Source organism: Salminus brasiliensis, chromosome 11 (genome assembly GCF_030463535.1).
Source record: "Salminus brasiliensis chromosome 11, fSalBra1.hap2, whole genome shotgun sequence".
NCBI classification, from domain to species: domain Eukaryota; kingdom Metazoa; phylum Chordata; class Actinopteri; order Characiformes; family Bryconidae; genus Salminus; species Salminus brasiliensis.
In genome coordinates this window covers 6968777-6994205 of record NC_132888.1, presented here as the reverse complement: position 1 = coordinate 6994205, position 25429 = coordinate 6968777, and the positions used below count along the sequence as shown (strand labels likewise).

Sequence of the window (25429 nt, the reverse complement as noted above, 5' to 3'; positions counted from 1 at the left end):
GACTGTCTGGATTTGAAGCGAAACAGTATCCAGAAGGCAGTATCCATTTTCAGAACTGTCCGGGTGACGTCTTTTGAAAAGATCACGAGTTAAAACCACAAAGCACTTCTCTATATTGGAAGGCATGTAGGAGTTTAAAATGCTTTTCAAACATGCGGTTTTAGGTGACATTTTCCTTTTACAGCCTGGCCCTGCCACGTTTCTAAAGACCTTGCGAGAAGGGACCTTTCCTGTCTTAGTCTAGAAACTCTAAATGCCAATAGAAAGCCAGTGCTGTTGCGTTCTGGCTTTTATTTGAATAAATAGCGTGAGGTGTGACAGAAAAATGAAGTGTAATTTGCACTCTGTCGTCTCTGCTGCTCATGCGAAGGGAGCGGAGGCCTGCCCTAGTTTTAATTCCGACCTTCCTATTATTAGCAGGGAAAATAGGTTGTTTACAGCCTGTTTCCTTCTCCAGGCTCAAAAAGCTAATTCAGTGCTTGTCAACACTTCAAGCGGCACGTGCGCTTGATGAATGCGGCTTTGGATTAGACTTCTACCCTGAGACATAAAGGCAAATTACACTCTATACCACGCGCCTTAGAAGCACAATGGCTCAGCATAATTAAAAGAAAGCTGGCTTAATGGCGTGTAAAATAGGCTGTAATCTTGACACTGTAGCCTTTGAGCCGTAACAAATGAGCATTTTAAATGAGATGCGAGGTTTGGGTGGTTGTGTGTTGGTCAGTGAGGAGAAGTGCTTAGTTTTCAGCTACTCTGATAACTCTAAAAGCATGTCTGTGTCTCAACAGTGTTGATTATTTATTTATTTTTTATGCCTTACAGATAACTCTGAGTAAAAGTCAGAACTACATTATCTTGACCCTGCTGTTTATGGGGTCACATTTTTAGTATTCAAGCATTTACAGAACTGGAATATAGCATTTTAAAGCATATTATAATATGTATTTAAATATTTTATTAAAATAATAACTATGGTGTATTTGAATATTTGATACTAGTTTATTTGTAGACTGCTAACAAACGTCCATTACCCCTGAATGACATTTAAACCAGAATTTCTTTGAATGTATGAATAGTTAGTAAGAGCATTTTATTACCATTATATGTTCTTATACATTCTTGCTATATAAGCATTTTATTGCCATTATAGGTTCTTATGCTTCTTGCTATATAAGCATTTTATTACCATTATAGGTTCTTATACGTTCTTGTTATATAAGCATTTTATTACCATTATATGTTCTTATACATTCTTGCTATATAAGCATTTTATTGCCATTATAGGTTCTTATGCTTCTTGCTATATAAGCATTTTATTACCATTATAGGTTCTTATACGTTCTTGTTATATAAGCATTTTATTACCATTATAGGTTCTTATACGTTCTTGTTATATAAGCATTTTATTACCATTATAGGTTCTTATGCTTTCTTGCTATATAAGCATTTTATTGCCATTATAGGTTCTTATACATTCTTGCTATGCAAGCATTTTATTGCCGTTATATGATCCTATACATTCTTGCTATATAAGCATTTTATTGCCATTATAGGTTCTTATGCTTCCTTGCTATATAAGCATTTTATTACCATTATAGGTTCTTATATGTTCTTGTTATATAAGCATTTTATTGCCATTATAGGTTCTTATACATTCTTGCTATGTAAGCATTTTATTGCCATTATATGATCCTATACATTCTTGCTATATAAGCATTTTATTGCCGTTACAGGTTCTTATGCTTCCTTGCTATATAAGCATTTTATTACCATTATAGGTTATTTTATGTTCTTGCTGTATAAACATTTAATTACCATTATATGTTCTTTTATGTTCTTGCTGTATAAACATTTAATTACCATTATATGTTATTTTATGTTCTTGCTGTATAAACATTTAATTACCATTATATGTTCTTTTATGTTCTTGCTGTATAAACATTTAATTACCATTATATGTTCTGCACTACAGTGTAAACCAACATTGTATAGAACTGTAGTGTAGAGACCGTTCTATAAGTATGGCTTATCACCAACTTGTTTCTTGACAATATAATAAAATTATGTTCAGTTTTCTAGATTGTTCTTGCTTATAAACTGCTCTTTTCTCCTTAATAGACTCCTCTGCCATGCCATGAAGGACCACATTGTCCGTGTGGCCAATGAAGCTGAGTTTATCCTGAACCGCCAGCGAGCCGAGGATGTCCACAAGCACGCTGAATTTGAGGTATTTAAACCTAATGCTGAGAGGCCTCCAACATCACCATCATTCCACATTCAACAGTCATCTTTTTTTGAGGGATTTCCTTCCAATTATCTCTAAAATGTTAGAGGTATTAAGTTCCCATCTACTTTCTGAATCTTCCCTGTCAAATGGCACCAACCAGTCTGAAAGGGTGAAGGCTACCACGTGCTTCCCCGAGACACGTGAAGTCACCACATCTGTTTGAACTGCTGCATGCAATGTTGCAGGGCAGCTGAATGCACAGTATTATTCTGTGCATGAAAGCTCCCAGATGTTTGCAATTGGCCAACAGTGCTGTGAGTCAACAGGACTAGGGATTTAAGCAAGTGGTCACCAAGTCAGCCTAGTGAGAGTTCTACCTGTCTGCTGGTTTCTAACAACTGCCAAGTTTGAAGAAATTCATTAGCTGAGGCAGGTGTGGCAGATTAAGGCTGGAAACAAAATGGACATTGTGGTGGATCTCCAGGAGCAGGATTGATGACAACCATTTACACCATTAGTGTTGGAGATAGAATTTGGCCTCCACCTTTAACCCATCCATGCAGTGAACACACACACATACACACATAGTGATCAAACACACACAGTAGACAGTGAGCACACTTGTGCAGAGCAATGGGCAGCGGAGAGGGTTCAGGGTCTAGCTTAAGAACCCAACAGTGGCAGCCTGCCGAGCCCGGGTATTGAACCTACAACCCTCATCAATAGCCCGGTGCCCATATTGCTGAGCCACCACCACTCCAACAAATTGTAACTGTCTCTACTTTCCAGGAAAGAAGGCTTTCTACCAGATTTGGGAGGAGCTTTGCTGTGAGGATTTGATTGTATTTAGTGACAAGAGCATTAGTGAGGCCAGGATGTTGGATAATCACCACCCCACCTCATCCACCCCTAAATCCCCAACTCATCCCAAAAGTACTGGACGAAGCACCACCATCCATCATTCCAGAGAACACAGTTCCTCCACTGCTCCACAGCTGCTCAATGCTGGGGGGCTTTATACCCCTCTAGCCCACGCCTGGCATTTGGCAGCATGGTGCCAAATGGTTCATGTTTGTCCTATTCTATTGGCAGGACTTCTCTACAGGGACTAGACAAGCTGTGTGTGTGCATTGCCACATCTATGCACATCAGCAATGGGTGCAACTTAAAAAAGCTGATTGCATTCACTAGGAGGGGTGTCCACAAACATTTGGAAATTCATACAGATTTGTGAAAGGAAGCTAGTAAGCTACCTGGCTCTACACCAACATTCCCAGTAATATAAACACATACTACTGTGAGATCGTCAACTTCAGCAGCAGATTCTGTCATGACTGCAAACTCTAATCCCTCCCTGCTGCAATCCCAAGGGGTCAGTGATCTGGGGAGAAATCTGATTACATGAATTAGATATCTGTGTATGGGTAGCCTACATGTGAAAGATCCCCACAAAAGCTTGCACTGGGGGTGGCTTCATAATCCAGCCTTGTGTCTCCCAGTGGAGATTAATCCCCACATATTAGCCCAGAAGACAGAGATTTAATAACTATGCTCCAATTTGCACATTAGCCCCCTCTTGCCAAATTAAAGCCCAGTCTCTAGTGATAGCATTTGTCCCACATCTTGAACGGTTCGCCTTTTTTAATCAAGAGACTGTAGAAAACTCCCCTCATTAACAGCTTAAACTGGGAGAGAATTAAAGCTTAGCTGGCTCAGGCTCATTGTGTCAGTATTTGTTGGGTGAGAAACGTGGGTGTGAGGGGGTTTCTTTTGATACTTGTTAAATATATTGCATGTAAAACCATCGGTAATACATTTTACTTCGGCATCTTAGTTTTGGCAACAATACATATTGAGAATGCCTGAAAAACATGCAGCTGAAACTGATTAAATACTGTGTAAGACGTCTAGTCTGTAGCTCCTCCCCCTCATTTTTTTATTGTGTATTCCCATCTGCAGCTAAGAACTCCCCCCTATCACAGACTCCTGACCATGGAGGACTGTGGTGTTGATAGGGTTCCGACTATTGACTTCCCGTCTCTTAACAAGCAGGCAGTTAGACAGTTGCTCCACTCTATAGTAGTGAAACCATGTACAAGAAAGAACAGCAAAACACATGGGTTGCCAGATTGCTTTAGTAGTTTCCAGCCAAAATGTGTTGCAAAATCCACCAAAATGCATGAAAAACAGCTGATGTTCAGCATTACACTACATTTACATTTATAGCATTTAGCTGACGCTCTTATCCAGAGCGACTTACAAGGTTCCTCGTATTACAGAGGAGGGCCAATGCAGTGTTAGGAGTCTTACCCAAGGACTGTTATTGGTGTAGCGCAGCATAGCCACCCAGACCAGGAATCGAACCCTGGTCTCCCACATGGTGGCTGTTGCGCCACACCAACCACGCCACACTAACAGCAAACCAAACCATCAGGCCTAATAACAAACTACTGATATCTAAAATTTATATATTAAGAGAGATATTATTTATTTTTGTGTTTATTTTTGTGTTTATTGTGTTTATTTATTTTCTAATTTATAGTTTTTTTTGTCGCACACATTTAGCATGTTTTATGATTGGACACATAACCCTCTGCAATCAGAAAATCAGTTCATAAATAAGATTCAACTGGCAGCAGAAAAGTAGGTAGAACACATATAAAGCCCTGCTTACCTTTAAAAGCAGTGCAGCATCACTGCTCACTCCCTTTTCCAGCAGCAGAACTGTGCACTCTCTGCCAGTTTAACCAGTACATGCCGGAGTCGAATCTCCCCAGCAACTTAGGGCACAGCAAGACTTGTGTTTGAGGATTGCACAGTGATGACCTTTCAAGTCCTGGTAAAGGGCCCTGGTGTTAGTGTTGCAAAATCCGCCCAATTTAGCAGGAAACACTGTCTGAATGCCACTCTTCCTTAGAGAAGCTGCAAACCATACCACTTTGATGGATTATGGGTATTCCATGTCCATTTAGTGTACATCTATTGTACGCTATATATTAAAATGCATTGTGGGATTGTTACAATGTGTGTGTGTGTGTGTCTATATATATATATATATATATATATATATATATATATATATATATATATATGTGTGTGTGTGGGTGTGTGTGTGTTTGTGTGTTGTGGTGAGCACTGGTGACAGTGACGGAGTACGCACTAAGAATGGAAATGGGAAATGAAGCGTCCTGCACATTTTTAAAGGCATGCTGTTTTAGTAAATGACAGTGCGGGGACATATGTCTTCAGTCACTGCACTGTAGCACACACATATGCGCACACACACACACACATTTACACACATGTACACCAAGCAGCACGTGAACTCCAGCAGAAGTGATGAGTTTCTTATCTAGAAGCAGCAGCCTTCCTTGGGCAGCTGTTTGATATACTGCTCTTGAGGATCCTTGACCCACTAGATAAACCACAGCAGACGCTAAGATAGGCGGCGTCAGCAGCAAGAAGGGGAAGCGTACCTGGCCCACGATTCATCCTTCCTGCCAAAACCGGGGCGACATGCACTCCTCATCCCTCTTCCCCTGCACTTTATTACCCGTGCGGGGAGATTGAAGATCCGGTAGGCAGATAAGACGTTTTTACAATTAAACCGGTGTCACTTCTAACCCTCATATCCCTCTTGAAGTGATAAATAACGCTTGATATTTGTCAGCGCGTCAGGAGCTAAAGCGAGATGACACTGGGAGATTGAGTTATCGGGCCGCTTGAAGAATATGTTGGGGTATAATATCTGACAGAATTCAAATATAAGGCAGGAAATTCAATTACCCCCCTCCTCCCCTCCCTGAAAGCTTCTGTTAGCAAATTAGATTTTGAATATTAGCCAGAGATCCCCCTCGGGTGTGTGTGGGGGCTGGGGGCTGAGCGGTAAGACAATCTTATTTTAGCAGGGAAGATGAAGTCGGGCCGCTGCCTCGCGTCTCTGCTGTGCTCTGGAGAGATTCTGTGAAGCTTCTCAGCCTCTGAGGAGTTTCGCTCTAGATTTAGAGCTTTCAGAGCTTTCGGTACCTGTGCTGGTTTTACTTCCAGTCTAGCGATGGGCAAATTGCAGAATCTGCTGTTTCCTGTAGAGCTCAGCAGTTGCAGTGTGGACCTAGCTCATAGATATCATCACAGCTGTGTTTTATGTATTTATTTGTTATTGCTTGTGATAATACCTTTGAAAATATGGGAAGGTGGCGTTAAGAGTTAAACCGAATGTGTTTCAGAAGAAAGGAACAATAATGTGTCTTACACATTTACATTTATCGCAATCAGCAGATGCTCTTATCCAGAGCGACGTACATAAGTGCTTCCCTGTTTACCCAAAATAATTTCCTTACCAGACTCTGAGTAGCTCAGTGGCCTAATGCCCTTCCGCTTTGGTCCGGTGGTCGCTAGTTCGAATCCCAAGCCATGACACCATGTCGCTTTGCCATCAGCGCCTGGAGTCTGAGAGAGCACAATTGGCTGTGGTAGATGGTGCTCTCTGCCTGCATCACTTTACCTCGATTATGATTAATAAACATAATTTTAATGAACGACAGACAAGCTGGCTCAGAGTTTGAGTTCTCCGCCACATTGTCATGTGACTACACACTTGGTAATAGGTCATTATGGGGCTGTAGGGTTCTGTAGGGTTCTGTAGGTTCTGAAGTCTGTTTTGATACATTTTTTGAGTAATTGCCCGGCCCTAGTGTAGGATACACAATACTTTGCAGGGTATGCTTTACTTTATATCTACCCTGAAGTGCTCTGAAGGCTCAGGTGTTGTTGTTAAAGTGCTTTATGGGCTCTAGTTGTTAAAGTACAGCCTCAGCACCGTTAATAATATCACACTGTAAACAGCTCTGTAAGGATAATGTGTAAATATCTCGTATCATCACTCTGAAAGCGATGTGGGCCGGCACTGTAGGCGTCTGGTAGCTGGTGCGGTGGAGCTGGGCACCTGGTGCTTTCTTCTGAAGGAAACGTGTGCTAAGTCCTTACCCTCCTAGTGTCAGGTAGGGGGAGCTATGAACAGGTGGGTTAACTGGCAGTATCGAATTTGGAGAAAAAGAGGGAAAGAAAATTGACAAAAAAATTATTTAAAGCTAGGTTGATTAGGCTAGAGTCCAAAAGATACCTCAACTAGGTGCTTCCAAAAACAAAAAGTTCTGGCGTCGGTGATGGCGATTGTTTTTTCGAGTAATTGCCCGACCCTAGTCTAGGATACACACTACATTACAGGGTATAACTTACTTCATATCTACCCTAAAGTGCTCTGAAGGCTCAGGTGTTATTGTTAAAGTGCTTTATGGGCTCTAGTGGTTAAAGTACAGCCTCAGCACCGTTATTTATATCACACTGTAAACAGCTCTGTAAGGATAATGTGTAAATATCTCGTATCTGGACGATAAGGCTTGTTTGGATTTAACTGTCATACCTAAAATGCCTTCTGAGATCATTTGGTCTGATTATTTCCATGCTTCATCACTTCAATGCTATCATTTTTCCATGTTTTTGTGGTTTGCTGCTTCTTTCTCCGGCTGTGTAATCTCTGTTGCTGAACAGTGCTTGTTTTTTTGTAACCCTTCATGCTCTAGTCCAACTGTGCCCAGTACGCTGCAGACCGGAGAGAGGAGGAGAAGATGTGTGATCACCTCATCAGCGCCGCCAAGCACAGGGACCATGTCACCGCCAACCAGCTGAAGCAGAAAATCGTCAACATCCTCACCAACAAGCACGGAGCCTGGGGGGCACTCGCACACAGGTACGGATCTGTGGGGTGTGAATTTCACATTTAGGGACAGGAGAGAAAATACATCTAACATCCCACCACCACCCTGTCACCTCCTTGACAACTCAGCCATATCTCTCAGTCCTAGTTCCACTTATCAGAGGGAGGGGTCTGGCCTTTTACCACAAAGCAGAAGCCACCCAAACTCCAGCCCAAGGTTCTGCTCAAGAGTTCTGACCTTCTCTTACAGTCTTTCTCATATGATCATATGCTGATGGCATGGTCTGAACTCACAAAGTGGCCTTTTGTGTTTGGTTTGTTAAAAGGGGACTAATTTACAGTGATAGGACCAATAAAAACCTTTTTGGCATGATTAATAAGTTCATTTCTTTAAACCATAAAGGCTTTTTTTCCCCTCATTTTTCATTTTTTTTTACATAAGTAGAAAATACTGCATTTGTTCTTTACATTGTAAAAATGTCATGGTTAACATACCAGTAGAAACGCTCCAAAATGACATCAGGCCCAGACTGCTGTTCAATCCTGGTCCCGGAGATCTACCACCCTGCAGAGTTTAGCTCCACCCTGAATCTAACACACCTGATCCAGGTAATGAAGGCCTATAGGAGCAACTGAACATTAGAGTCAGCTGTGTTGGATCTGAACTCTTCAGGGTGGTAGATCTCCAGGACCAGGACTGAGCAGCCCTGACCTAGAACTGTGTGCTTTGGACAGCTGAATCTTGAGTCTTGCTTGGTTTCTTTCTGGTGGTAGATGCTATACTTTGACATCAACTGTGAAATCAACTAGAGCTACCTGTAGATCATCTAATGACATTTTAGGAATGTTGGAATCTTCTTTTCTCATCACTTGGCCTGAACTTGCTAGGACGTCCTGATCTGGTCATGTTGGCAGAGGTTTTACTTGTAAATGATTTAGCCGGCAGTGGAACGACTGATTTCCAGTTTCTCCAAGGTCATTTTAAACCCCTTCTAAGACTCATCTGCATCTACAACCGTCTTTCTGAAGGCCTCAGAGAGCTCTCTGGATCTGGCCATGGTGATCTTCACCCTCACTTCAACCATCAAGAGCAGACCAGACTAAATATCTGAGGTTTAAGAAAACAGACTCCTCCAGAATCCTCTCGAGCCATGTTCTGATCACCTGCACCTGATTCACATTTCACAATAAAACTGCATTTGTATTAATTACATTATATTTATATTAACCTTCATCTCTCAATGTTGTTCAACTGAAGATCAAATTTCCATATATTTGAATATGCTCAAAAATGTCCTGATTTATTTCACATGACTAAGTATGTAGAAGACATAAATACAAGTGTGTGTGTGTGTGTGTGTGTGTGCGCACCAGGCCTGTTTTGGAGTCTCGACTTTAGCCCTGGTAAGGTCGCCTTAGCTGTCAAGGCCAGGACTTACCTGTCTCACACAGACACACACGAACACACACACACACACACACACCCAGAGCTGTAATGTGACTGCTATTTAATGTCATTTTCTTGCTTTCCACCAGGGTCAGGCTGCAGGTCAGCAAACTCAATTACCACAACCGACCACTAAATCCCAAGAGACACATCATTGGTGGTCAGATTGTGTGTGTGTGTGTGAGAGTGTGTGTGAGCGTGTGTGTGTGTGTGTGGGTGGGGGTGCTCCACACTCCTGAGGCACTGAGACACACACCGGTCCACTTTCACTCACACAGCTGTACACCTGGTGGTTGTTAGGCTGTTCTCGAGGGCCCTGTTAAAAAAGCACAGCTTTGGTTCTGCTTCTAACATATAGTGTGTACAAGTTTATGCTTGGAGGTGTGTAAAAACAGACACAGACCGTCACACACACACACACACACACACACACACACACACATAAGGTTGAATCTAATCTAATGTAATCACATCTAATCTAATAAATGCATATTACCGCTGTGAAGCAAAAGAGAGATATATCCAAAACTGCAACTTTACAGGAGAAGGAAAAAATCTTTATGACTTTGAATGGAAGTCAATGTAAAAAGATTATATACAGTCATTTTGGAGCATTGCTATTGGTCCGTTCACCATGAAATTGAGCTATGAGGTAAGCAGACAGCAAGCAAAAACATCAACCATGGAACCATATATCCCTCAGGCCACATACTGAATGTGCTGACATTCACCCAAATAAGCTTCTTCACTGTCGGATTGCCCAATGTTGGGGATGAGCTGGGATGGTGATCATCAAGCATCCTGACCTTACTAGCATTCTTGTGACTGAATGCAATCAGATCCTCACAGCAATGCTCCTCAATCGAGTAGAGAGCCTTCTTCCCTGGACAGTAGAGACAGTTACTCCAGCAAAAACAGGAGAAACGGATTTGAATCCCCTTGATTTCAGAAGAAACACTGAATGAGTAGGTGTCCCAATACTTTTGTCCATATCAGTGCTTAGTCCCTAGTCCATGGTCATTGGTGGTCCTCAGCAAAGTCCATGCCACCTTCTCTTGCGGTGATTTCAAACCCTCTGCAAATCGCTGGCTCCCGGATATATGAACATGTGGCTGCCCTGAGCGCTCAGCTAAGCTGTCAGTCTGCTGTAGAGAAAGTCCAGGACACACACTCGCATGTTTCAGATGCATACAGACATAAACACACACGCACACACACACAGAGTCTTAATCCACAATCGCTGATTACAAATTTGCTCCACTTGCTGAAACAGTGGCTGCGGCTTTCCTTTATTGAATTTTGCCAAATACTCAGCAGATGGTGGAAAATGTTCACTACAGCAGTGTGTTTACCCTCGCCGATAGAAACCATGTACAGCAATCACCGCTCCAGAGAAAATTGCTTTTCTGTTTAAGGTCTTCGGTTTCAGTCTTTTAAGACGGTAAACAAGTTCAAGGGCACATCTGAGCCTTACATTTCGCCTCGAGCTCATCTCAGCAGGCCGGCAGTTGATTGGCTATGATTTTTCTCCGTTTCTGCATTCAATTGGATGTCAGATTCTCCAGTCACAGATCATTTGGTGCTTGTCTGTATGCAAGGCCACATGATTTGACAAAAAATGGTAACTGTTGTTTCCAGCCCTTGTGACTGCAGTTGTCTATTGCTTCACTTCGGAACAGACACTCTTAAAATAATGGTACCAATTAAGGGGGTCTGTGGAGCGATGCTATTGCAGAAGCACTTTTGGTTCCTTTAAAGAAGTTACAGTAGATAGGTCTTTAAAGAGTGTTGCTGTTGTTAATAGGACGGTTTAAAGAACCTCAGTGTAATGTAAAGTGATCGAAAGGGTAATATCCCAGAAGGTCACAAGCAAGCCAGTAAACATCTAGGGCAGGTCGCACACAAACCTCATATCTCCAAAACGGCAACAGAGAAAATGAAAACCTTAACATTTGTAAAATATAATTCATAGTAATGCAGGAAAACATTTGAGGAAAACACCCCCTCATTTATTGCTACTTAAAGTGTGTGAAATTAGACACAGCTGCAAATGATCAGAGAGGATTCTGGAGGAGCCTGACTTATTTAAACCTCTGGAGTCTAAGGGCATTTTCTCCGTTTTTGCGTATCTTCTTAACTTGGCCTTTAAAGACACTTGCATATACGATAAAACCCACATGTTGTTTATGAAAATGTTCAGAACAGTCTAAGCTCTCACTATAATGAGACCCCATGTGACCTAGAGCACTGTCTGAAGAGATACTTTCGCCATAAATGTTAGATTTAGATTTGAGAAATTCTTCATATTTCTTGTGAAAACATATCTTTACACAGAAGACGAGTTTCTATGTCAAGTCAAGTGGGTTTTTATTGTTATTTCAACTACATACAGAGTACACAGTGAAACGAAACGACGTTCCTCCAGGACCATGGTGCAACATAGACACAGTGCATACAGAACACAAGTGCAACACAGTACAAGTGTAGACAGACAATACAACACAATACAAACAGAGAATAATAAATAATTAGGGGTAGTGTGCAAATTATGCAGTGTGCAATAAATAAATGGGGTAAATGGTTCGTCAATGAGAGAGAGAGAGAGAGAGAGAGTGTGTGTGCATGGAGTCTCTGGAGTTGAGAAGTCTGATGGCTTGGGGGAAGAAGCTGTTGCAGAGTCTGGTTGTGTTGGACCGAATGCTGCGGTACCTTCTTCCTGATGGCAGGAGGGAGAACGTGTGTCCATTGGTCAGTTTCACGGGTAAACGTGTGTCAATGGACAGTTGTGTGAAACTGTCTATTGGTCAGTTTCACACAAAACCATAGATGTACAAATCCACTAATTACAGATCAGAGGCACATGATGGACTCTCGAATCCACCAGTTAGACACGGCGAGAGGCTGAGACAAGTATCTCGGCCCATCTTCATAGTCTCGTAACTCCGGATGTGTCACATACGATGCGATCGATGGCCACAGTGGCCAGATCCAAACAGATCTCTGAGGCCTTCAGAAAGAAAGCTGTACCCTGTATAAGATCCTTGAGGAACTTTTGGAGGTTCTTCAGTTTGAAACTGTGGAGGGAGCTCTTAAGGTGCTTTGAAGAAACCTTTTTCCTCTAAAACATTTTTTAGCTCCTCTTACCCTTTTAATTCTTTATTCTTCTTTTTCTTATTACTTTTCTTCATTATTTATCTTTATTATTCCTTATTATTGTTGTGCAGTTGCTACTGGCTGCTAATTTTTCTTCAGGATCAATAAAGTATCTAGCTAGCTTAAGAGGTTCCTCCACAGTTTTAAATTGAAGAACCTCCAGAAGCTCAAGGATTTTTGTATTTGTAGCAGTGTGGATGCAGAAGAGTCTGGGAAAGGATTGAAAAAGATCTCAGAACAATCAGAAATCAGCTGTTCCACTGTCCACTTAATCGTTTACAAGTGGAAAACATTTCAAATGACTGCCAGTATGGCCAGATCAGGCCATCCTAGCAAGTTCAGCCCAAGAGGAGACCACAAGATGTGTAAAGAAGCCTCCAACAGTCCTACAATGTCAGGTAGCTCTAAAGTTCAAGGCTCAAGTTTGCCTTTATGGCTGGTAAGCAAGGTGGAAACCCTTCCAGTCCAAAAACGAAAGTTTGCCAGTGTTGAGAACTTGATTCTGATGTTCTTTGGTTGACTGTGAGAGGTTCTTCCTTCCAAACCTCCCAGGAAAAAAGTCTGAAAAAACGTGTATCTCCATTTTTGGTAACTGCAGTTCCAAGGCTGACACTATTAACCTGCAGGAGTAATATTCAGTAATACTCAATAACTATTATGAAGCATTTGGTGTCTACTATTAACTATTATGTAGTTATGAAAGAGGGGAGCTTAAGCCCAAATCACTGCTGTCCAGTGAAAACCATGTATCTCCATTTCTTTTTTTTGTTTTCTCCATGGTAACTGCTTCTGTACACTGTGTGAATAATTCTGGCTGAACAGACCAATAGAAATGCTCTAAATGACTTGGAATAAACTCTTACTTTACATTGACGTCCATTCAAAGTTAACATCGTATTTGCCTTCTCCTGTAAAGTCACCATTTTGGAGATGCATGGTTTTTATTGGACAGCGACGATATGTGTTTCACCCCGTCGGCACTGACGAAAGAGCAGAAAGACCCTCGATAGCTCTGGTTACGTGCTGGCCGGCTGGTATAACGTATTGTTTGGAATTTTCTGCTACCTCTCTGGCTTAGTCAAATATTTATAGAAAGCGCGGAGGAGCCATAACATTTGCATTGAGACATAAGGGTATTGAGCTGGGGCGCATTGTAAATGGAACCACACAACTTCCAACAAATTTAAATTTAATGGTAACCTGCTGGAGAAGAAAAATGATGCAATATGTTCATGAGCTTAAGGCAGTGTTGCAGCTCGACAACTTAGTCTTATTCAATGCTACATTAACTTTTCCATTTATGCCGGACCTGTAAAATAGAATGCCCCCTGGCATTATAAGTAAGTGCATGTGTGCGAGCCTGTCTGCTAGAAAATTTATTTGTGTCGGCGCGTGTGTTTTTTGTCTTTGAGCATGAATGCCCTCAAATTGCTTTTCTCTTTTTATTTTGTGCTCCTGCCTGCAGAGGCCTGAGAGAATATTGATAAGCGGCGAGGAAAATGCTGCATGGCCTGTTCACACCTTTAGCCTCGTGAAAATAGAAATGTTACCTCAGCTCCGTTTGCTGATGTTTGAACTTCTCTGCGCCATTAAGAACAATCTGGCTAGTTAAGTTATGGTCTGGCCTTGTGGATTATTAGCCGAGCTGATGACCCGTCCTTACAGTGCTTTCCCCACAACGCTGGGATGAAGAAAAAAAAAATTGCTCGCAGACGACAGTGTGTGGGATGTGCAGACGGACGACTGCGTAGCAATCCCTCAGCGGCTTTCGCAAAGCCGAAAGCCAAATAACCAGCTCCGGAGCGCAGAGGCTTCGGTTCGATCATACTCTATGCTTGCCTGATGATGAATGTCCCCTGTATTGAGTCGGCATCAGAAAATCAATAGGTTTCAAATTGAAACAGTATAGGGTTGTATTGATCTGGGCTACTAAATCAAAACGAGAAGGCTTTGATAGGACTCGGGTAGACAGCTCCTAGCCCAGTAATGACACACTATCAATTTTAGCTTTACACTGATAAATCAAGTTGAAAATTGGATGTCAGGTTTTTTTTCCTCTCTTTTTTTCCCCCTCTGCCTCACCTCGGAGGGAGTTATTTTCCCTGCCCTCCTTCCCTCTCCTGTTGACCCCTGCCCTCTGCCAGTGGATTATAAAGTTCAGTCACGTCAAGAGAAAGGAGATGTCAGACAGAGCGCTGGAATTAATGACAGAGAAAAAATCCATGAAATTGAAAAATCATGGACTCATTTACTTGCATGCCATTGACCTGCTCGCCAGATCTCCGCTCAGTCTGCCAGTTCAGTAAACAAACTCTACGTAAGGGGAGATTTATACCCTTCTGGATTACGCAGTTCAGAGTCTCCAGCCTTAGAGTCTTACAGGGTTTTGCTTCTTGTATCTTTATCCACAGATTCTTCTTCTGTTAGCTAATAACATGCCATTTCTCCAGCCATTTCTCCTTCAATTTCACCATAAATTTCTCCATCCCTTTTACCTTCCATTTCTCCATCCAATTCTCCATCCATCTCACCATCTCTTTCTTCATCCATTTCTTCATCCTTTTCTTCATCCATTTCTCCATCTATTTCAACATCCATTTCTCCATCCATTTCACCATAAATCTCTCCATCCCTTTCACCTTCCATTTCTTCATCCATTTCACCATACATTTCTCCATCCCTTTCACCTTCCATTTCTCCATCCAATTCCCATTCAATTCTCACCATCTATTTCTCCATCCATTTCTCCGCCCTATTCACCATACATTTCTCTATCCCTCACCGTCAATTTCTCCGTCAATTTCACTATCTATTTCTCCATTCATTTCTCCACCCTTTTGACCATCTATTTCTTCACCCATTTCTTCATCCTTTTCTTCATCCTTTTCTCCATCCGTTTCACCATACATTTCTTCAACCATTTCATCATTCATTTCTCCATCCATTTCACCATCCATTTCTCTGTCCATTTCTCTGTCCATTTCTCTATCCATTTCTTCACCCATTTCACCATCTAATTCTCCATCCTTTTCACCATCCAAGTCTCCATCCATTTTACAATCTATTTCTTCAATCATGTCACCATCCAATTCTCCATCAATTTCTTCATCCATTTCTCCACCCATTTCACCATCCATTTCTCCACCAATTTCACCATCTACTTCTCCATCCTTTTCACCATCCAATTCTCCATCCATTTTACAATCTATTTCTTCATCCATTTCTCCATCCTTTTCACCATCCATTTCTTCATCCATTTTACAATCTATTTCTTCATCCACTTCTCCATCCTTTTCACCATCCAATTCTCCATCCATTTTACAATCTATTTCTTCATCCATTTCTCCATCCTTTTCACCATCCATTTCTTTATCAATTTCCCCAGCCATTTCTCCATCCATTTTTAGCCACATCATTTTATGCAGCATTGAGCTGTGGAGCAGTGGATCTGTGTTCTCTGCATATACCTTTGGGATTAGAGAGTTGGGGAGTTGGGGTTGAGGTGGAGTGGTGATCATCATCCAACATCCTGACCTCACTAATGTAATTAACTTGGATAATTTCTCCTTTCCCCAAATGTAGCCAAGACATGTTTGGTGTCTGAAATTTGCTAAAATCATTTTTGCAGAAAATAGAGGCATATAGCCACCGATTAGCATCATGCTAGCCTCAAATTGTATACATTTCTTGAGTAATTAGTCTTACAACTCCTGTTCAAAACAAACAAAGCAAACCTTTGTGTCAGATTGAATTGATGAAGAGGAAGAAATGTGAAAGCAGGACTTTTTGGTTTTGGTTTTGTGGTGTTGGGTTTGGTTGTGCCAGCTCTGTGCCCACATTGGGATGCTATTGAGGACAGTGAAAACAATGACTAGACTCATGAAGACAGAACTTCACAGTGATATGGAAATGCAGTGAGTCGGTTTCTAGCGTTTGTTTCCGTTTGCTGGCTGAGCAGAGATCATTTCAGCCCCTATTCCTCAGCAAACAGCCTACTGTGATTAATAAAGCTGGCCCTGTGTGTTCACTATCAGCATATTCTGTCACGCAATGGTGCGAGGCTGACTTCGGCGGGCGCCCAATCACACCTCGTCTTGTCCTTGCTTCCCTGAGCCACACGTCACTGTTTCAAGCGACTGGCCAGGTGCTAATTGCTCCAGTATGGCCTTCCCCAGCAGAAATATGGAGGCGCGAGCCATGCAGAAGACAGGAGTCCCTTTGTTACCCCCGGCGTCCGTGTCAGCGTCAGCAACATGGCTGACAGCTGACGGAGAACCGAACGGGTGTGGATGCCCACAGACCTTAACTTAATCTGACTCCAGTATTGATTGTCAAAGCTTGCTCTTGTATAATTACTTTTTTTGCGTTGGTAGAAAAAGGAGGTGGTGGTGGTGGTGGGGGGGGGGATGAAAATGAAAAAGAGTGCAAGCAAGAGGAAAAAAAGAGAGAGGAAGGAGAGAGAGAGAGGTGGCGTATATTGATCTGTAGGGAAGTGGTGGGGGGAGACGTTGTTTCCCTTGGCTAACGGTGAGTGGGGCTTCCATGTGTGATGTATGGCAGCTATCTGGTCCTGGATAATAACTTTGTGATGGAATGGAGCCTTCAGTCACATGCGGCCAGGCTAACCAGTCTCAGCGGGCGGGGCTGAAGGGCCCATCAATTCTAATACCAGCCAGAAAAGGAGAGGGGGGTAGGATCAAAGGAATAAGCAGGACATCTCTTTGACCACAGTTCGTTTTGCTGTAAGTTGTGATGGTATGAAGGTGTTTGGTGTGTTTGTGGGGTTATGCAATATTAAAGACTGAAATATTCACTCTGGCTGGTCAGTAGCAGGGCTGAGGTGGTCAAATAAGGTTGAAGAGGTCTCTGGACTTTGGGTGGAGTAACGCATCAATGTAAGGCTGGGAAATCAGTTGCTTTATTTTTGGGCTGTTAATAGAGGCTGTAATTGGTGGTTTTAAGCCTCTGTCCACATGAAAATGCTGTTTTTTCTTTAATGAAAAATTAGCTTTTCCTAAACGCTGTCCATAGTGGAGATTTTTGAAAGCTCTGATGTTACAAAGCATGCATGTTTCTGGCTGAATATTCTATACCGCCTTACTTCATATATAGTAAACTTTATTATCCATAAAACTACATTTATAGCACTAGATTTTATCTCTTGTGAACGAAAATATTTTAAAAAGCAGGGAGTAAAATCACCATTAAAAAAAAAAAGTATGGGTGTGGCCTAAGACTCCACCCACACCTAGCAAATAACTGATAGTTTGAATCAGGTGTGTTTGAGCAGCAAAATCACCCAATTGTTTCTCAAACCTCCATAAAGCCTTTATAAAGCTTTATAAAGACATTTCTTAAAAGGTCCTGTATAGAACCATCTTTCACCTTCCAATTCTCCATTCATCTCTCCTTCCATTCTCCATACTTTTCATCATCCATTTCTCCATCCAATTCTCTGTCCATCTCAACATCTATTTCTCCATCCATTTCTCCACCCTATTCACCATACGTTTCTCTATCTCTTCAGGATAAGTGTGTTTGAGCAGCAAAATCACCCAATTGTTCCTCAAACCTTCATAAAGTCTTTATAAAGCTTTATAAAGACATTTCTTAAAAGGTCCTGTATAGAACCATCTACAAGAGGTCTAAAGCTCCTCCTACAGTTGGAAATGAATAATTATATTCAGGTGTGTTTGAGAATAAAGGCTCAAAATCACAAAATGTTCCTTCAAGGAGTTTTCAAACTCTTCTAAAAAGCTCTTTGTTGGCCAAAATAACATGCTCGGGATATCTGCAAATATTAAAAAACATTAATAAAGTGCATTTGGCTTCAGTTACAAGACAATTCTGAATATACCAAAATATAATACCAAGTTGAACTTAATCATAATTGTAAGCTTTGGAGTTTTTTGAGGCCTACAATCATTTCCTAAACACAGATAGATATTTGTGAGGTCAGAGATGTAGACCCCTAGTTGATGTGTTTTATTGAAATTTTATTTGGACATTTTTTATTCACATCATGTCCTTTGTCATGACTTTAAAGCCTTTGCTCCCTGTAAAGATTGACGATAATTATTTTGGAACCAAAAGAGCTTGTATGAAAAGAGACCCGTAACCTTGAGAGGAATCCCAGAGGCATAAAACAGGTTCTCGTTCCTTTTGCTGAATTTTTTGATTTACCCAAATACCCGCTGGCTACAGGTCACATTAACAGCAAGCTACAGTTGATGCTGTGGTTTTTCAAACACACACACACACACACCTTTCCCTGTTTTGATCTTTCACTACTCCCAAAGAATAAGCCTTCCCCTCATTAAAACATCCTTATGACTATCTTAGTTCTGAGTGGCTGTACAACCTTTCCAAAAGGGTTCTATGTCGTACCACATATGGTTCCTTCTCCCAAAGAAGAACCATTTACACATTTAAACCAGTTAAACATGTTAAAAATGTATTTAATGGTTGTAGACCTCTTTTCAACAACATGGCCTGATTTGTTATTTTAATCAGTAATCTGCTGTAATCTCATGTAATTGCCATATCTCAAATATGACTCCTTAAGCAAAAAAGGTTTGGCTCATTATCATAGTGGAAACATAGTGGTGCTACATTTCCATGTTTGTTTTTATAATATTCTATACAAAACCATCTACAAAAGGTGTCCCACCAATCTGCAAAACCTTCAACCAGGCAAATAACCATTTAGGCATCTAAATTGACCAGTTGGAGTATATGTTGGAGCATATATACACTCAAATTAACTCACATCACCATTCAGAGTATATATTGGATTGTATATATATACACATTTAAATTAACTCAAATGACCAGTTGGAGTATATATTGTAGTATACAGACTGTATAGTTAACTCGAATGACCAGTGGGAGTATATATTGGAGTATATATACCCTCAAATGAATGCAAATGCCCAGTTGGAGTATATATTGTAATATACAGACTCTATAGTTAACTCAAATGACCAATTGGAATATATATTGTAATATACAGACTCTATAGTTAACTCAAATGACCAGTGGGAGTATATATTTGAGTATATCTGAACTCAAATTAATGCAAATGCCCAGTTGGAGTATATATTGTAATATACAGACTCTATAGTTAACTCAAATGACCAATTGGAATATATATTGGAGTATATATATACACATTTAAATTAACTCAAATGACCAGTTGGAGTATATATTGTAATATACAGACTCTATAGTTAACTCAAATGACCAGTGGGAGTATATATTTGAGTGTATCTGAACTCAAATTAATGCAAATGCCCAGTTGGAGTATATATTGGAGTGTGCAGACACTATAGTTAACTCAAATGACCAATTGAAATATATTGGAGTATAAATACACATTTAAATTAACTCAAATGAACAGTTGGAGTATATATTGTGATATACAGACTCTACAGTTAACTTAAATGACCAGTGGCAGTATATATTGGGATATATACTTACTCAAATTAACTCAAATGACCAGTCTTAGTATATATTAGAGTATACAGACTCTATAGTTAACTCAAATGACCAGTTGGAGTATATATTGGAGTACATAGACACTAAAATGAACTCAAATGTCCAATTGGAAATAGGTTGTAGGTCTGTCAGATTTCCTTTCGGGGAAAAAATAAAAAAAGGGAACACCATTGAATACCCCCTTTTGAACTTTTCATTCTGGGTGATAATTTCATTTGAACTCTATTGCCTGTGTTCACAACTTTCTGATTACATTTTGGAATAATAAAATCATCTACAACTCTAGTCAGCACATAGTGACATGTGTTTGTTTGTTTTTTTTAATTAATCAACTTATTTTTTTTATTGTGAAATCTAATATGTTCTAGCATCTTATTAGAATCATTATATACATTTATTCACAACTTAACAGGTTCAATGTTATTGAAACATCTAAACTTTTAAATGGTACTTATGAATGGTGGTCGCCCATGAATCTGCTCCTTTGTTGTAGCTCCCTCACACACATCCCCGTCCATTTGTTCTTGACCTACACGCAGGCTCTTCCCCACGGGCATGCTTAACCTTAGAGCCTGTGCTAATTATCTCTGGAAAGAGGCCCATTCACACAGTCATCAATTCCAGGGCTGCTGGGGTATCCCCTGGTCCACAGCCCCCATCCTGCAGGAGAGATGGACGGTTTGCCGAAACCGGCGAGAAGGGATGTCTGACCCGGACTAGAACTCTGTCTTTCACCCAGACGCACGCGTCTGTCTTCATCCCGCATGATGACCCGCGGTGCAGGCTTCACCTGTCTCGAGCCAAAGTGTTTTCTCACGCGTTCTTTAGTGTAGTCTGGATTAACCCTCCGATGACGGAGTAGTTGCTTTTTGATATTGTGAAAACAAAAAGCATGCTGTAAAGGTTAATGTATCAAATTTAAAGGTTCTTCAGACTCACATCTCTTTTACGAAAACGATTCTTTATGGAATCAATAATGGTTCTTCTGTAGCATTCCTTAAGGGACCCTTTGTAGCACCTTTATGAATTCCTTCTAAGAGTACATAGCTCTTTAAAACACATCTAGGAAGTGCACATCTTGATCACAGATCTTTTGTATTTGGACAGTGACATATATTTTTTTTTATTTTGCTCGGTGGATTTAAAGGAAGCAATCAAGATATGATTAAAGTGTAGCATTCTGGCTATAATCCAAGGGGTTTGATAATGTAATTGTATTATAACCATTTAGTAATTACTGCCATTTTTCACGCAGTCACCTCGTCAATAAACACCCATGACTCAGTTGCATTGACAGCCATACATGCCCATGCCATAACAGTGCCTCCACCATGTTTGACAGACGATGTGGTTTGCTTTGGATCGAGAACCCTTCCTTTTTGTCTCAAGTTAATCTCAGTTTCATCTCTCCAAAGAGTTGTGTTCCAGAGTTTGTAGATGAGAACAGAGTTTTACAAGTGCTTTGCATCTTGAAGTAAACCCTCTGTATTTACATTCATGAAGGCATCTTGACACATGACACACCTACCTCCTCAAAGGTGCTCTTGACTTGACTAGACTTTGTAAAGGCTTCCGGGTGTGTAGGTGTTGTTGAGTTCACCATTTCTTCTGTTAAGAATGTACAAAACTGTTGATTTGGTCACTTCTGAAGTTTCATCTCTCTCTCTCTGTCTTTGATGACGGCCTTCTTCACTTGAATCAACACCTCTTTGGGCAGCATATTGAGAAAATTGCCACTGTCCAAATACTTACGGAACTGACTGTTTTGGCTAAACATTTGATCATAACTTTTCAGTTTTCTCAGTAGATGATGTGGAATCATCTACATCTCTGTTAATTCTGGGCACATCTAACTTTATTCTTACAGCTTTCTAATAATTACTGAAGAGCTGTGAAGTTACAGAGTGCCGAATGCTCCTCATTGCATACCATGCCATATAATAGATATGCCATTAGATCTGAACAGTTTAGCAAAGTGAAAGTAACTCTCGATGGCTAAGGTTAAATAAGGCAAGGTGCTTTCCAAACATGGAGCACCCCAACAAATGCTCTTGCTATCCTTCAGGACACTTGCATGTATTTAGGTCTGATTTATAGCTGATGTATACACTTAGGGCCTTTTGTCCTTCTCATTAACAGCCTGACCGTGCAGGGTCACATGTTGACATCTCTGCAAAGGATAAAGGAGGCTGTCCTTGGTCTCAAACAGACACAGATGCCTAATCTGACCAGGCTGTGCATCGCTATAGTCCTTTATTCTGCGATGTATATAGTGCTTATTAAACATTACAACCCAACACGTCTAAAATGAGCGGAAATCAAAAGCCTTCTCCTTTTTCTTTCTGAATTTATAGCGTACTTTGAAAATGATGTCCACAGGGCATATGGCCACCAGTTGGCCTTTGATGACGCGATGGGAATCTTTATAATTTTGTCCAATTTTGCTGACATGTGTCCCATGCAGTGTGAATGAGAGCTCAGACACAAAGGCTGGAGAAGAGTGTGATATGTTTTATTCAGAGCTCTGCATGTGGGAATGGAAATGCAGTCCTATATTTGAAGTGAGAAGATTCACAAGCTGTGCTCAGCGGTTATTTACAGTGTTTCCCAAAAAGGTCTGTTCAGAAACGAATGTGTTTTACATTGACTCTAGAGGGATAGCATCACTAGAGCTTTTGAAAGGACTCATCAAAGCCAGCAAAGCAGCTATTTCTGCCTTCTTAATCTACTCTTCTCCTTTAATAACGTGATTTCTGGATGCTGTTGTGGCAGAAAGCTCTCCAAGACTCCACATGCTGATCCATTTCACTATGGCCAACATGGACACATGCTTACAATTAGTCCTACCAAACTAAACATCTAGCCTCCGATCTTTTCAAAGACTCGTCCCATTTAACCCTTTCTCAAGTATGGTACTGACAGTGAGATTTATTGTGGCTGATTGCTGGTCAGTACGGTCATACTTGAGGGATTAGAACCTTCTGCCTAGGACTTTTAGCTTTGAACGTTACGCAGCAACCAGCTTTACATTAACTAGATAGATCCAATCCTTAGCAAACAGTGTGTGACCATGGTAACACCTGTTATCTGTGTAAATCAATCTAAGTTCGCCCGTCATATCGACCACACATTTCAGTCTTGCAAGTATTATGTGAGAACTGGTATATTTTGCTCCTGGGCTCTTCTTATAGTCTGGCACTTTCATACCACTGCCATAAATACAAATCATGCATTGAGAGCCCCCCATGGACAGCTGTATATGTGCATTTGTTGATTAGTTGACAAGTTACGAGATGCAGAAATGGAATCTGAAGGTAAAGAAGCATGTGGACTGAGGCGGTAGAGTGATATTAAAGGATTTAAAGCTCCATAGTGCAATAGCAACGTTCTGACCCAGAGTGGTCATGATAGAGACGCTATTCTCCCTGTTACAGTCAAATCAGCATGATTCTGAAGCTGCTGTTTTAAAGTATAACTGCTACGTAATTTCCAATGTTTGAGGAAGCTCAAAATACACCCCCGTTATTTGCTAAAACAGCATGACAATGCTACCATTTGTCAACTGTACTGGTGGTCATTTAACCACATAACCATCAAATGCAGAATATGGCAGCTTATTACACTGATAACTTGGTTATTAATTTGCACACACGAGTCTAAAGGTCTTAAAGTACTGGAATTTTCTGTTCCACCTTAAGTGGTGAAGACTCTCTGTCTCTGAATGTATTGCTAGCAACATGTTTCATAAGCCAGGATATACAGTTTTCCTTGACATTAGCATTTATTAATAATCTAGAGTGGTGTGTGTGTGTGTGTGTGTGTGTGTGTGTGTGTGTGTGTATGTGTATGTGTGTGTGTGTGTGTGTGTGTGTGTGTGTGAGTGTGTGTGAGTGGCAACGTTAGTATAAACAGTGGCAATTAAACATGAACCCAAGGTCAGTTTATAGCCAGCTGGTTCAGTCCAGTTCAATTCAAAGTGATCAGCTTGGAAAGTCGCGTGAGGAGTGTATGCGTTCACCACTGCCCTCAGCAACAGTGCACGAGTGTGTTCAGTGTCACTCACACACACAGGACATGGCACATGGCAGCCATGACATCTCGGAGCCGGCGTGGCACTGAGGAAAAACAGCACCCTGTGCTCTCTACAGGCCGGCTGCTGATTACCGCCACTTACGCTAATTACACCCCATTTATGTCCCCAATGGAAGCATTTAAGCAGAATATAATGGTGTCTTATTGAATTTCGCCCTCATGCTTTTTCCTTTAACTACTCCCATCAAAAGCCCTTTCTGTAGGTCCCGATCAGTTGCTGCCACAGCAGAGCTGTCCTGAACGACCCTAGATGATGAGATCAGCGTTTAGAGCATGAGTCATATTTATTATAGTTATCATAGTTCCCAGGTCACAGCAAAAGTTTCAGTATGCACAAATATCACCACACAGATCAGCTGGAGTGAAAACCAGTCATCATTTGTGTGTGTGTACATATGTGTGTGTGTGTACATATATATATATATATATATATATATATATATATATACACCCCTTCTAATACATGCATTCAGCCACTTTAAGATGCACCCATTGCTGAAAAACATGAACCTATTGGCAACATGCTGCCTAATGCCAGGTGTGGGCTAGAGGGGTATAAAGCCCCCCAGCACTGAGCTGTAGAGCAGTGTGAGAAGTGTGTTCTCTGGATTGATGGTTGGTGCTCCATCCAATAATTTTGGGATGACCTCACTAACTCTCTAGATGAATGCAATCAAATCCATACAGCAATACAGCAACGTAGTTAAAAGTCATCCCTGGATAGAAGAGACTCCAACAAAAGCAGAATACCTTTTTTTTTAAACCCAGATTTCGGAAGAAACAATAAATACGCAGATGTCCCAATACTTTTGTCCATATAGCGTATTTTGTCACAGTTTTACACAAGCTTAAAGCCATTTTGCCGTTGTTGTTGTGTGTGTATATATATATATATATATATATATATATATATATATAGAGAGAGAGAGAGAGAGAGAGAGAGAGACATAAACACATGTGGCCAACTCCAGCTGGTCAAGTCGGTTGAGCTGGTTGACCAGCTTAACTCTTGATGGTTGTTTTTGATGGTTCAGCTGATTTACAAGCATGAACCAAGCTAGGCCACCAGTATGGCCATGGTTGACCAATCTGTTCAGCCAGCAAGACCACACTAGTCGACCAGCATGACCAGCATCACCAAGCTAGTCAACCTGAACGACCAGCATGACCATATTGACCATCTTACATTTTCATTCAGTTTGTTGCGAGGTAAACACTTGCTAACTATGTAGTATGATGAAGCAGCTCTGTCCTCTAGGATGCTAAGATGCTAATGAGGTAAACAAGTGGCTAA

The 25429-nt window shown here is 41.0% G+C and overlaps 1 protein-coding gene across 3 annotated transcripts in view; it reads left to right on the top strand.

Moving 5' to 3' along the window:
• The window catches only part of nbeab (neurobeachin b), a 464498-nt gene that overhangs the window by 254729 nt on the left and 184340 nt on the right, over nt 1-25429 (top strand). For all 3 annotated transcript variants that reach the window (XM_072691521.1, XM_072691520.1, XM_072691522.1), the window contains exons 35-36: nt 2122-2230; nt 7813-7979. In XM_072691521.1, the coding sequence (XP_072547622.1) occupies nt 2122-2230; nt 7813-7979 (276 nt within the window). The remainder of the gene's footprint in view (nt 1-2121; nt 2231-7812; nt 7980-25429) is intronic.